This window comes from Glycine max, chromosome 13 (genome assembly GCF_000004515.6).
Source record: "Glycine max cultivar Williams 82 chromosome 13, Glycine_max_v4.0, whole genome shotgun sequence".
In the NCBI taxonomy this organism is placed as follows: domain Eukaryota; kingdom Viridiplantae; phylum Streptophyta; class Magnoliopsida; order Fabales; family Fabaceae; genus Glycine; species Glycine max.
The window spans coordinates 41,476,137-41,488,684 of NC_038249.2; the positions used below are offsets into that span (position 1 = coordinate 41,476,137).

General features: G+C 30.9%; 2 protein-coding genes across 2 annotated transcripts; both read left to right on the top strand.

Moving 5' to 3' along the window:
* The first annotated feature begins 3,353 nt into the window (after positions 1-3,353).
* On the top strand, positions 3,354-5,131 carry PIP2-6 (aquaporin PIP2-6). The gene is made up of 4 exons (NM_001250357.3): positions 3,354-3,779; positions 3,908-4,203; positions 4,329-4,469; positions 4,575-5,131. Exons 1-4 carry the CDS (start codon positions 3,467-3,469, stop codon positions 4,686-4,688), a joined length of 864 nt encoding a protein of 287 aa, NP_001237286.2. The 5' UTR covers positions 3,354-3,466; the 3' UTR covers positions 4,689-5,131.
* Positions 5,132-10,309: 5,178 nt separating this feature from the next.
* LOC100527588 (uncharacterized) lies at positions 10,310-10,919 on the top strand. Its single transcript, NM_001251398.2, has one exon. The coding sequence runs from the start codon at positions 10,338-10,340 to the stop codon at positions 10,731-10,733; it is 396 nt and encodes a 131-aa protein (NP_001238327.1). The 5' UTR covers positions 10,310-10,337; the 3' UTR covers positions 10,734-10,919.
* The last annotated feature ends 1,629 nt before the right edge of the window (positions 10,920-12,548 follow it).

Below are 12,548 nucleotides of genomic sequence, written 5' to 3' on the forward strand. Positions count from 1 at the left end.
TATCATTATGTTTGTTGTTCATTCTGACCGGAACTATCACATTTTTTTATTTTTATTTTTATCATGAACAAGGCAGCTTAATCATGTCACTGTCCAATAATTCCTTCTCTCTATTGAAATTGTAGACAACTTCATTATTCACTGGAAGATGAAGGAAGGAAATTATAAGCAGAGAAATAGCAAGCGAAGCAGAATATCAGGAATCCCTGAAGGCATGCATGATCAGTTAGTCAACGAAAAAAACTTGTGATTCTAATTCATGAGTAATCTTTTCGACAGTCCCTACAAACAGGAGAAAGGGAAATTGTTCTCGTCCATTAATTTATACATGTTTTATGCGTGAATTGAAAGAAGTTGATTTGTGCTACACTCCTACGGGTGATAAAATCAGTTTACCTCGTAAATATAATTAAGAAATTCTCTCTTGAATGGATAATAACAACATATATAATTTCCTACCCGTAAGAAAACTATATATATATATATATATATATATATATATATATATATATATATATATATATATATAAGCTATTTTGTTCAAAATTAAAAAAATTAATTTGCTTTTAAAATATTTATAACTAAAAAATGTATGCTATTTTTTGTTTAATTATAATTACATAAAATATTTTTATTTTATGCCAAAAAAGTATTTTTTTTATTTTAAAAATTGGTTAAAATTAAATCTTTTAAAAATATTAAAAACAAATTCTCAAAAATTAATAAATATTTTTTATTTTACTTTTCTTTTGAAAGTTTAAGTATTACGTACACTGAAAATTAACTTTTTGAAGTACTTTTTTAAAATAAAAATAGAAACAGATTAAACTTGCTCATAAGTGGCGAAGTACACATTTTGTTATGTTATGTTATAACAATTTATTTGAATCAACATGTATGGTTGGGTCAAAGGAAAAAAAGTTACTAAAGTTTGAAATTCTAATAGAAGATGCGTCGATATTTAATGTTCTACAATGTCTTGAGAATAAGATTATTTCAAAAGCAAAATACGTATTTCAAACAAAAAGAATTGAAAAGGAGAAAGAAAAGGAAATGACAGTAGTATATTGATTATTAATTGAGTAATTTTTTATTGTATTTTATTTTATAAAATTGACTAATAATAGTATAATAAAAATAAAATGAAGTTAGCATTAATTGTTTCATATAAATTGAAACAATAACTTTGTTTAATCTTTTTGGTACATATTATTTTTTGACAAAGTTTAGATATAATTTTTAAAATAAGTTAAAACTTAGCTTGTATATGTCAATCTATATATCAGTAAAATAATTTGTGTTTAATTTTTATTATGTATAAATTTTTGTCTGACTCATGGGTTGGGAACAGTCGTGATTTATGACCGAAGGAAGAAAATATATCAATTACTATTTTCTGTTCTCTTTACCTATAATTGGTCATTAAATATTCATAATAATTTTGCTACAAAATTTTTGGTACCAACATGTGTATAATTTTTATATTACACATATAATAATATGTAAACAGAATCAGCAATTTAAAATGTATATATAATAGTATAAAAGTGCAATTTTTGATATAAAAAGTATTTCAAAGTATTATTTTCCAACTGTTCCCAACCTCTTTTCTATATTTTTTTTATAACAACTTGTCAAATAACTGAATAAGACAGCAATGAAATCATAGGAAACTTTGAATATTCTTTGTTTTATGGTTTAAACTTGTTCTTCTTGTTGGATTATCAAAGCAGATGCAGAAAATATAAAATTAGAAAAAGAACCGGAAAACCAAGTTTAAAATAGTTATTGTGATTTAAACTTTGCATAATTAATTGATTTAATTACAAATATAGTGGCCTCGTAATTGTGACGAGGATAAGGTGAATCGGCCTTTTGTTTTGAACCTATTTGGTTTTAGGTGCGTCCAGATAAGTTCATCTGGCAAGCCTTCGTCACCCAACAAAAGTGACAACTACTTTTCTCCTTATTTTAATCACATCAACAATTACACTAATTAATGATTGATAGCTTTCTTCTATTTCCCAGTACAAGATATCTTAATATATTGCTATTTTCTATGCTAATATTTCTTGGCCACTAACTTGTGCTCGAAAGTTCTACAAAGGTATACTCAAATTTTAAGAAATGGCAAAGTTCAGGCAAATTAACCATAACTTCGCATCCAATACATTATCCTCAAAAATAAAAAAGATAACTTCACATCCTTTAGCAAAATAAAATAATCAACAGTTTAAAAAACTCCAATTTTCTATGTGCCACGAGATCGATCGTATGAGATTGGAGTTGTATTAAATTCATTTTATGTGATGAAGTTCTATTAATTTACGTAAGCAATATTCGAAACACACAACTGTACAAACTAATATGAAAATTTCGTGGCTAATTTTTATTTGTGTATCTATTTAAATTCATTATTAATAATTTGTGTACGTTTGAGAAGTATTTTTAGTTAGTTACTTAGTTTTTAGTTCCTTTTACAAGTTTGTTTGAATTTATTAACCATTTATTATAAATAAGTTTATTTAGTAATTTGTAATATTTTTTATAATTTTCTTTAATTAATGTTGATGGTTAAACATTTTTGGTGATAATTTATATTAAAATTTCGATTAGCAACGTTCTTTAGTTGAAATTAATGCTCAGTAGATGTAATTTATCCAAAAATCTCCCACCAGCATATCGGTGGACAGAAAAGCATATCAGACCGTTGAATTGGCTATTGCTTGCTGCTTAACTTGCGTATCTAATTTAAATCTCATGGATTTAAGTAACCTATATTATTTATTTGTCTCTTTTGTTATTTTTTAGTTAAGAAAATATAAAAAATTATAAGCATATATCTTATAGTTAGTTTTGCCTTTTTTTTTTTCTATTTCTCATAACATCATATATTATATCTATTTTTTTTCATCCTTTCTTTATCTCTTTTTCTTTCCCACCCTAGTGCTCTCAAAATGAAATTCATGTATACAATTTTTCAAAATAAAAAAGACAATAATTATTAGTTAATTTACTATTTACAAGACTTGGCCTTAGCCCTTAGCCACATGTAACCGTTGAATTAAAGAACGTTATTACTTATTAGGCGATGTTGGCCCACCGAAAGATAAATGTAATACTAAAAAAATGCAGAGTTAAATATAGAAAAGATAATGGCAGAAAGAGAGAACATTGAGAAAAAAAAAATAAGGAGCACAAGGTTGCAGTGTAGGGTAAGGCGCAGCATGGGACCATGCAAGCGAAATCAAGCTAATAGGGCGGCAAAAAAATACGCTAATCATGTCATCCTTCCCACATAGGCACATACGTACAAAACCTTGACAAATTAATTATTAATTCCACTCATTACAGCACTCTTCCTTAAATACCATCATCTTTCTTCACACCACACACCACACACCACACACATAGTAGCTATTATACTCTCTAGAGTAATTGCGGAATCTGCTAGAATTTTCTAATAATGGCGAAAGACGTTGAGCAGGTCACAGAGCAAGGTGAATACTCCGCGAAGGACTACCATGACCCTCCTCCGGCACCGTTGATCGACCCAGATGAGCTCACAAAGTGGTCCTTGTACAGAGCCGCCATAGCTGAGTTCATAGCAACACTCCTTTTTCTTTACATCACCGTGTTGACCATTATTGGCTACAAGAGACAGAGTGACACCAAAATCCCCGGTAACACCGAATGTGACGGCGTTGGCATTTTGGGCATCGCTTGGGCCTTCGGTGGCATGATCTTCATCCTTGTTTACTGCACTGCCGGAATCTCTGGTGCGTTCACCATAATTATAGTTTTTCTCACAAATCGCACACCGAACATAATATATATATATACACACACACATAAATGAAAGACAAAGTTAATGTTTATGAAATTGTGTATATTTAATAATTTACAGGGGGACACATCAACCCTGCGGTGACATTCGGGTTGTTCCTTGGACGCAAGGTGTCTTTGGTGAGGGCGTTGTTGTACATGATAGCACAGTGTGCCGGTGCAATCTGCGGTGCTGGGTTGGCCAAAGGGTTCCAGAAATCGTTCTACAACAGGTACGGAGGTGGGGTTAACACTGTCAGCGATGGCTACAACAAAGGTACCGCTTTGGGTGCTGAGATCATTGGTACCTTTGTTCTTGTCTACACCGTTTTCTCCGCCACTGATCCTAAGAGGAACGCTAGGGACTCTCATGTTCCTGTAAGCATACCTTAATTCTTATTAGCTAGGTTTGGTGTTTTTGCTGGAACATATATCTGACGATATATATTTTTTTTTCTTAATTAATAATTACTTACTCATTCATTCAATTTACTTTAATAAAGGTGTTAGCACCACTTCCCATTGGGTTTGCCGTCTTCATGGTTCACTTGGCTACAATCCCTGTCACTGGAACCGGCATTAACCCTGCAAGGAGTTTCGGACCAGCTGTGATCTTCAACAACGACAAAGCCTGGGACGACCAAGTAAGTAAACCTTAACTTTTGGACAAATTAAGGTTTATTTTTTACATGAAAAAATATATATATTTGTTAACACCAATAACATATGATTGTGATTGTTCTTTTTAGTGGATTTACTGGGTTGGACCGTTTGTTGGAGCTGCGGTGGCTGCAATCTACCATCAATACATTCTTAGAGGTTCTGCAATCAAAGCTCTTGGATCCTTCAGGAGCAACGCTTAATTAAAAAAAAAAAAAATCAAGTTTCTCCACTACCTAAATTATGATGATTTGGTCCTGTGTCACCCAAAACAAGAACAGTGTTTCAGTTCAAGTCTGTCTACAGGTCCCTCTCTTTTGGCTTTTCTGCTTACCCGTGGGTTTGGGGGAAAAGCCAAATACCGTGGGCTCTTGAATTTGTAGATAAGAATGCTTTTATGTCAAGGGTGTATTTGTATCCCTTTTGTTTTTAATTTCTTTTTTCTTCCAAGTATTTATCATCATGTGTTCACTTTTATATAATGTGGAGGATCATTAGCCAAGTTTTCTTTTTGCCTGTTTCATTCGTAAGTGGTGTATCTTCATCATCATCATGCTTCCGCACAAAAATTTATCACTCTTTACCTCTGTTCCGAATGCCTTAACAATTATCATCAATCTTGACTTTAGTAATTGAACTTTTCCGCACTTAATTATTGCTGGTTATTATTTCATTCACACACCTACCCGTGAAATAAAATAACTAATAATATACATAGCCTTCTTCTTTCAACTATTCTTCAAGTGGTATTTATGGAAACACTTGAGTACCTCTGTGGAACCAGTCTTGTAGTACGTTTACTTCTGATAAATTTTAGCAATAAATTTTTTAAATAGACTATAAGAAGAATTTTAAATATAAATAATCTAATTTAACTGCATACTTAATTGTTAAACTTTCTGTTTTGTGTCGTACAGTATTTTAAAAATAGTTTACGTGTTATCCTTCATCATAGCCTCTTAGACTTGAAAACGGATAAGAACAAAAGTGAGTGGCCCTTCCAATAGGCAAAATTTGTTGTGCTTTCACAATCATGCTACCCGTAAATATGTAAACTACAAATTTCTTGAACCTTCGTATTAATTCACCTGTTATCCCCCCACTTCATCAACTTCTTTCCCTAAAGAAACAAACATAACTTCCCCTGTCTCTGCTCTGCTACAGATTCCTCAAGTACTGTTGTGTTCACTGTTGAGGCCTAATCTGGACAACTATTCTCTCACATTTTTTATAATAAATTTATGTTTGAATGCTTATCCCCCAATGTTTAATTTATTGGAAAGAATAACAGTGTAATTAGTATCGTAGTTAAATTATAATTGCTGTAGAAAACTCCCAGCTTATAATATTATCTGACTCGGCTTTCGTGCTGGTCGTATGACACGAGATAAAGCAGTGGGTTTTTCTTTTTCTGAAAAAATTTCATGGTTGTAGTTGTTATGGACACTATAATATAGTTTGAAAGAAAACATATAAAAAGAAAGAAGTAATAAACACGTTAGGTTGATCATTCAGGATTCCTTAGTTTTGTGCCCCTCTGTTCATATATACAATAATAGATTGATGAGGTAATGTACTTATCTTTGCCATATTTTATATGTCTCTGGTTGGTATTTTGTGGCTATTTTCTATGTATAAGATTACGAAACATTTAGTCATTGAGATAATGAGATATAACATTTATATAACAAGTCGAAGAATATTTTTTTGGTCTCTCTTCTAATATCACTAATTTTATTTTACATATTTTTTCTTTTGCTTTTCTTTTATTATATATATATATATAATATGTTTATTGTTTAAGATAATTTCTCTTAATTGTTTTATTTATGATCAGAGTTTGAGTATGGATAATTGAAGTGGGGCATGAGTGGGATGGTACAGAGTACAGACAGAGACAGAGCACTCATTGTCATAATAATAGTAGCGGTAATTAATTTCTTCGTGATTTGAGTATTTATGAAATTTGTCATCATCCCATAATTGGTTCTTTTCGACTATCTCACGTTTTCAACTTTCTTTGCTATTCTCTCCGGTTTGGATGGTAATGAATAGAGTTTGTACAGGATACCGTCTCTCTGTCTATAAGAAAAAAAAAAAAAGGACAGCTGAGTTTATGTTAGGTGCCAAAATTTTATACTTATATTAATATTAATTATTTTTATGTAAAATATACTGCCTCTCATACCCGCAAAATTTTTGTAGTTAATTACCCTCATATAAACCCAAACTTATTCTATAAATTCGTAGGCTTGAGTTTACTTTTGATATTATTTATTATTAATTCTTAATATAATCCTTATATTTTCTTCCTTTATCTTAATTCATTAATTTACTTAATTTAGGTTTAACCTTAAACTATCATAACTTTAAAAAAATTTGGTTTGCTTATTACCACACCATGTTAATGGTCTCACAAGTTCGAGAGACATGACGGTTCAAAACCAAAAAAAAAAATGATGATTTTTTATTATATTAATACAAACATATATTACAAGTCATAAATTATAGTTATAACTTCTATAAATCTGTTTTTCTAAAATAAAAATTTAAAATTATAAATGTCAATTAAAAATTTTGTATTTTATTATTAAAAACAAAATATAAAAATAAAGTCATTGTTAGTTTTTATCAACGACCATATTTATTTTATTATTTGTCTTCATGTCACATTCATTTTATATAAAAAATAGTAGTTAACTTGAAACTAAAATTATTAGTTTGTTGATTTAAAAGTATAATCATATACCTAAGAGAAGAATTTTTCACCATATCAATACAAATATATAATATAAGTTATAAATTATAGTAACGACTACGAAACAAAAATTGAAAAAAATAATCAAAGCCACAGATGACAACATATTTTTTGCATTTCATTATTAAAAAATAAATTCGTTAACCCTATCAATGAATTTATTTAATTTATTATTTGTCTTCATGTCATATTTATTTTATATTTAAAATAATAAGTTCTTATTCACACTTAGAATCTTTTTTTTTTTTTTTTACAGAACTTTGAACCTACTTTTGTAGTCATTATCCATATTCGATAATCACGGCTTACATACCACTTTTAAAAAATATTCAAATTGTTGACTAATTTAGTAATTTTTTAAAATAAAATCATGTCACTTGATGAAAAGGCCAAATAAACCTAATGAATCCACTATGATTGGTCTTACATCAAAGAAATTTAGATAATGTTTATGAAGTTATAAGTTCAAACCTAATCAACAAATGTTCTATATACTTCATGTTCAGATCCAACAGTGAATAATGATCTTTCTTCGCCATTCTCGGATGTACAAAGCTTCACACTGACTCACTTTATCTGGTTCGCAAAGGTTGGGGCTGCTTATCTTAAATTGCAGGGACATGTGGGTTTGCTGTGGAAATTGGTTGTGCATTTTCAGCCCATAGCAAGTTTAGTGGCCTGGGCAGTAAATAAGCAAACACAAAATTTGTACACACATTTCCCCCTCAATATCCAATTAATTTTTTTATAAAGATTGTTAATTATTTTCATTTCTTTGTTTTTTGTATGCATATCTTAAAGCCTCTATTCATTCCAAATGGGCCTTAGTCCGTGGCTTAGTTTTTGTGATAAATTCGAATAAAACATAAAAATCTTGAAAAAAAAATAAAGCATAAAAATAGTATTATGTGTGCATTTTTCATAACAAAATTATATATAGCGACAAAATTACAAATATTTTAAGTAGGTAATTTTTCTTTTTGTCTGAAACTCATTACAATCAAACAAATGGCGGGATATTAACAAGTATGCATGAAGTCTTAAAACACTTTTATTATTGTTATTGTAGAAAAGAGAAAAAAAAATTAAGTCTGAAAATCGTGTATGAAAAGATATGGTCTAAATAAACTTCGAGGGATACAAGTGAGTAATAAGAATGTGAAAAAAAACCCTAAAAGAAAAAAAAATATTTTTTATTTGTTGAAATAAAAAAATAATTTGGTTTTTTCGAACATAGTCAATATGCTTATAATGTGCTTATGTGCATATTAAGGTTAAAAATGCAAATAAATTGGCCAGATAAGCAAACATGTTAAACAAACGTTAAGGTTGTGTACCTGTGTTTGTTCAACACGAAAAAAAATAATGAGAGGAAAAGTTGCTGAGAAAAAAAATGGATAAAACATGTTTTTCTCTCGCATTTGCTTCGCATATATAGAAGTAGAACCAAGCGAGTATAGAGAAAAAAGTTAAAGTAGGATACCCAATTTGAAAATATCGGGAGAGAGATACTTATTATTTTATTTTTAATTTTTCTGATGCTCTTTGTTACATCAAGTTATATAATATCACATTTTTAAACTAGCTGTAAAAAAATTAATATTTCTATAAAAAACAAAAAATGGAGGTGATAAGTGAGTTTAGTTACTACTAGCTTTGTGAAACACAGCGCACACGATTCTTAATTAACATAGCATCAACTTCTCACATACATGTAGTGGAGGAGTGGGGCCTAGTGGGAGAAGAACACATTTGATTAATATTCAGCTCTTGCATGCGCTTTGTGCCTTTGTAATAATGTGACAGAGTGGACCAAACAGAGCCTTTGCTGCCCCTCTAAGCTAAGGCAACCCCCATGCTTCAATTACTACTCCTTTTCCCCGTAGCGACTAAGCAAAGCATAACCCCCCTTCCTCAATATAGTAGACATATACACATTAACAATTGCTGAAAAGTTCACAAAAATTCTATTTGGCTATTAACACGTGAATAAGACCCCGATGAAGATGAGTTTGTGATTAATACGCCAATAACCAATGCATTGCATGCTTTGCATAATATTAGCAGTGAGGGTTTTACTTCAAGGAAATGATTAGTTAGGGTGGTTGATTAATTACTGTATGATTTATTCTCTTGTAACTAATTACTCGTATTAATTGTATGCACTCAAGTACATGAACCAAGCTTTCACAGTCCCTACTTACTCAAGTGTAAGAATCATTCTTGGAGCCACGTCAAGACATTCCAAATAGCACAATAATAATCTGTATGGTCATGACAAGAGGCCATTTGACTCTTTTGCCCAAGCTGTTCCAATCAGTACATTTTCTTGTACTTAAAGTAGAAACCATTTTGATGCGGTCAGGGACAACGAGGAGAAAGATCAAGGAAAAAAAAAAAAACCCACGTTGATAAAGGATTGAACAAAACTTAGATGCAGTTGTGATTAAAAGCTCGTATTAAAAGTCAACATTGATTATCAAAATAAATTCCTATTTTGATTAGAAAACAAAATCAAAAGTAACTCTATAAATACCTCTAAGTTCTGTCCTAAATGATTACCAATTCAATTAGTAAAATATTTAATATTATGAGTGGCAGTAGAGACGACATGAATGTAAAGACCAGTTGTGAATTGGAATCTAAAAACTGTTACACTATCAGAACTAGCTAGAAGTAGGTAGTGGTTCATGGTGACTGTTTCAATCAACAGAAAGAATAAACAGTAGAATTTATTGACCTATTGAACAGGAAAGCTCATTTGGAGTTCTCTTCCTTTACTGGAAACACAAGGAAGGTGTCTGCATGAAAATCGATGATGGATTAGTAGCCAACATAATTTAGTACAACTACTACTATACTTACTAAGCTTAGATTAATATTTAATGGGCAGTTTGGGAATTGCAAAAACATTCAATGTTGGAGTTGGAGTCCTCATAATTCTGTTTCCGATTCATTCATTAGCCTCCTTTTCCCAACACAAAAATTCATGTCCAAGGAACAACCACTTCCTCTGGAGTCAGGACCATACCATTATAAAAAGCCAGTTCAACCCACCCACAACACAAAGTCAAGGAGACAAAACAAACTAAACATGAATCCCATTGGTTTCTCTCTTCTCTCCCTGGTTTCTCTAGCACTTGTCTCAATTGTCACAGCCCAAGAAAGAGCCCCTCATGGGCTTGTTTACGAGAACCCTGAAGCCTTTTCACCATCAGCATATAACTTCTTGCACCCGAATGAACGAAAGCCCGAGACCAAAGACCCTTGTGCTGCATCCAAATGCTCACCAATGCCTTTAGCAGCACAAGTGGAAGCTACTGAAATTCATGAAAGCAAAGCCTCAACACCTCAAGGAAGTAAGAAACAATTGGTAGCTGGTGGCGTAGCTGGCATTATCTTTGGTGTTGCTTTTGTTGTGCTTTTAGCTATGGGGGTCTACCATGTAAGGGTCACTGGCCGAGCCAAAGCCAATGGTGCTGTTGCTTGATGTGCCTTGCCTTTAATTCTATCATAATTACTTCAAATCTCACCCTAGATTTAGAACAAGGCAGTGTAATGTAATGCCCCTCAACTTTTATTCCTCTAATATCTTACTACTAGACTATTAGTTATCTGCTTTTATCTTCTTCAATTTGTTTTTGGTTAGCCAATGTATCTACTGTTGTGAATTGTGATATAGTGATCAGTTTCAAATTTGGATATTGTCTAACAGTCATCAAGGTCAATCGTTTTCAATTTCGTGCTAGCTTCTTAGATTATTCAATGGGAACACCTGCAGATAGAAGGCAAATATGATACGAGTAATGCAGGAAAAATTGTGTAGGTACTAATTATAAGAATCCTGTCGTGCGTCATATGCACACCGATAAGACTTCAGAATTAAAAATGAAATCAAGGACCAAGGAATATATAGCATTCCTGTACATTGCAATATTTTCTTCATAAGCTAAAATTTATTGAAATAAGTGGATATGGATTGTTTGAACTTGTATACTAGTTCAGCTCATAACTACATTATTTAGACCTATAGACAATGTTCAATAGATCTGTGTGTCCTTTGCAATATTAAGTAAGAACCACGACTACTCTAATATTACATAAAAAAAAACAAAGTCATTTTTTTTTTCAAAAGTCCTTTTGTAACTAGAGAAATTCCGTTGTACTCCCTCCGCTTTTTTTTTAAGTGTTAGATTTAGAAAAAAAAATTGTTTCTATTTATTTATTATTTGTAAAATTCAGTGTCACATTAATTATTCTTTTATTATTTATATCTTTATTTTTTAATATTTAATTATTTTGAACATGTATTTATTATAGAGTGAGAAGAAAAAGAGATAAAAAAATCCATGACTATTTTATTAGAATTAAGAAAAAAAATTTCTTTCTTAATTTCTATATAAAAATTTTAAACTACACATAAAAAAACGGAAGGAGTATATCTTAACAAATTCCATCATGTATTTCGACAGAACTCGTTCAGATATACAATGGAAATAAATCTTTACTGTGTATTTCGATAAATCATATCAAAATATATTAATAGATCTTATCTAAGTACGTAACAGAAATAAACTTCCGCTATGTGTCTCGACAAGATTTATCTGAGACATACGACAGAAACATTTTTTTTTTTGCAGGATATTTTGATAAAAAAAAAATTCTTTAGAAAGTTAGGACGAGCTTAGCAAAATAGGGGTGACGGGGTGAGAAGAACCGTCCCCATGGAGGAAACAACGTCTTTCAATGGCAGCCTAACAAGTTTGGCGGGGATGGGAAAAAGAAGGCTATTGCTTCCTGCACTTTTGTATTGCTTCTTGCACTCCCTTTTTATCTTTCGGAATGGTAAATCTGAAATATAAAATTACATTCTGAAATACATTCCTTTTTTGACTTTTAAAATAGCCAATCCAATCCAGAAGGTCAAAAAAATATTTCAGAAAAAGTGCAAGAAAAAACTTGAGAAGTGCAAAAAGCACAGCTGAAAAAGAAAACGATAAAAGGTTGAATATTCACGACGTCGTGTTGGTCTAAAATATCCGGTGGACTTAGTTGTAGGGTTATTCTCTCGAGTTCAGCCCAAACACATGTTATATAAATTTTCAGCCCATATTTTTTCTTTTCTGTCTTTTATTTTTATAATAATTTAAATAAGTAAATTGATTCTGTGAAAATTTCATATTGTATTGTCGCTTCAGTAAACACCTAAAACGTATTTGAGCATCTGAGTTTGGGTTAGAAGAAAAATCCATGTCATGGCATTTTAATGTATGTTTATTTACAGTTTAGAATAATTAATTTTGAT

What these genes read in the sequence shown, in the direction of transcription:
- PIP2-6 (NM_001250357.3), top strand. Translation starts at nt 3,467, where the DNA reads ATGGCGAAAGACGTTGAGCAGGTCACAGAGCAAGGTGAATACTCCGCG. An exon ending in CTGCACTGCCGGAATCTCTG is followed by an intron (nt 3,780 to 3,907) that starts GTGCGTTCACCA and finishes AATAATTTACAG; the next exon opens with GGGGACACATCAACCCTGCG. An exon ending in CTAGGGACTCTCATGTTCCT is followed by an intron (nt 4,204 to 4,328) that starts GTAAGCATACCT and finishes ACTTTAATAAAG; the next exon opens with GTGTTAGCACCACTTCCCAT.
- LOC100527588 (NM_001251398.2), top strand. Translation starts at nt 10,338, where the DNA reads ATGAATCCCATTGGTTTCTCTCTTCTCTCCCTGGTTTCTCTAGCACTT.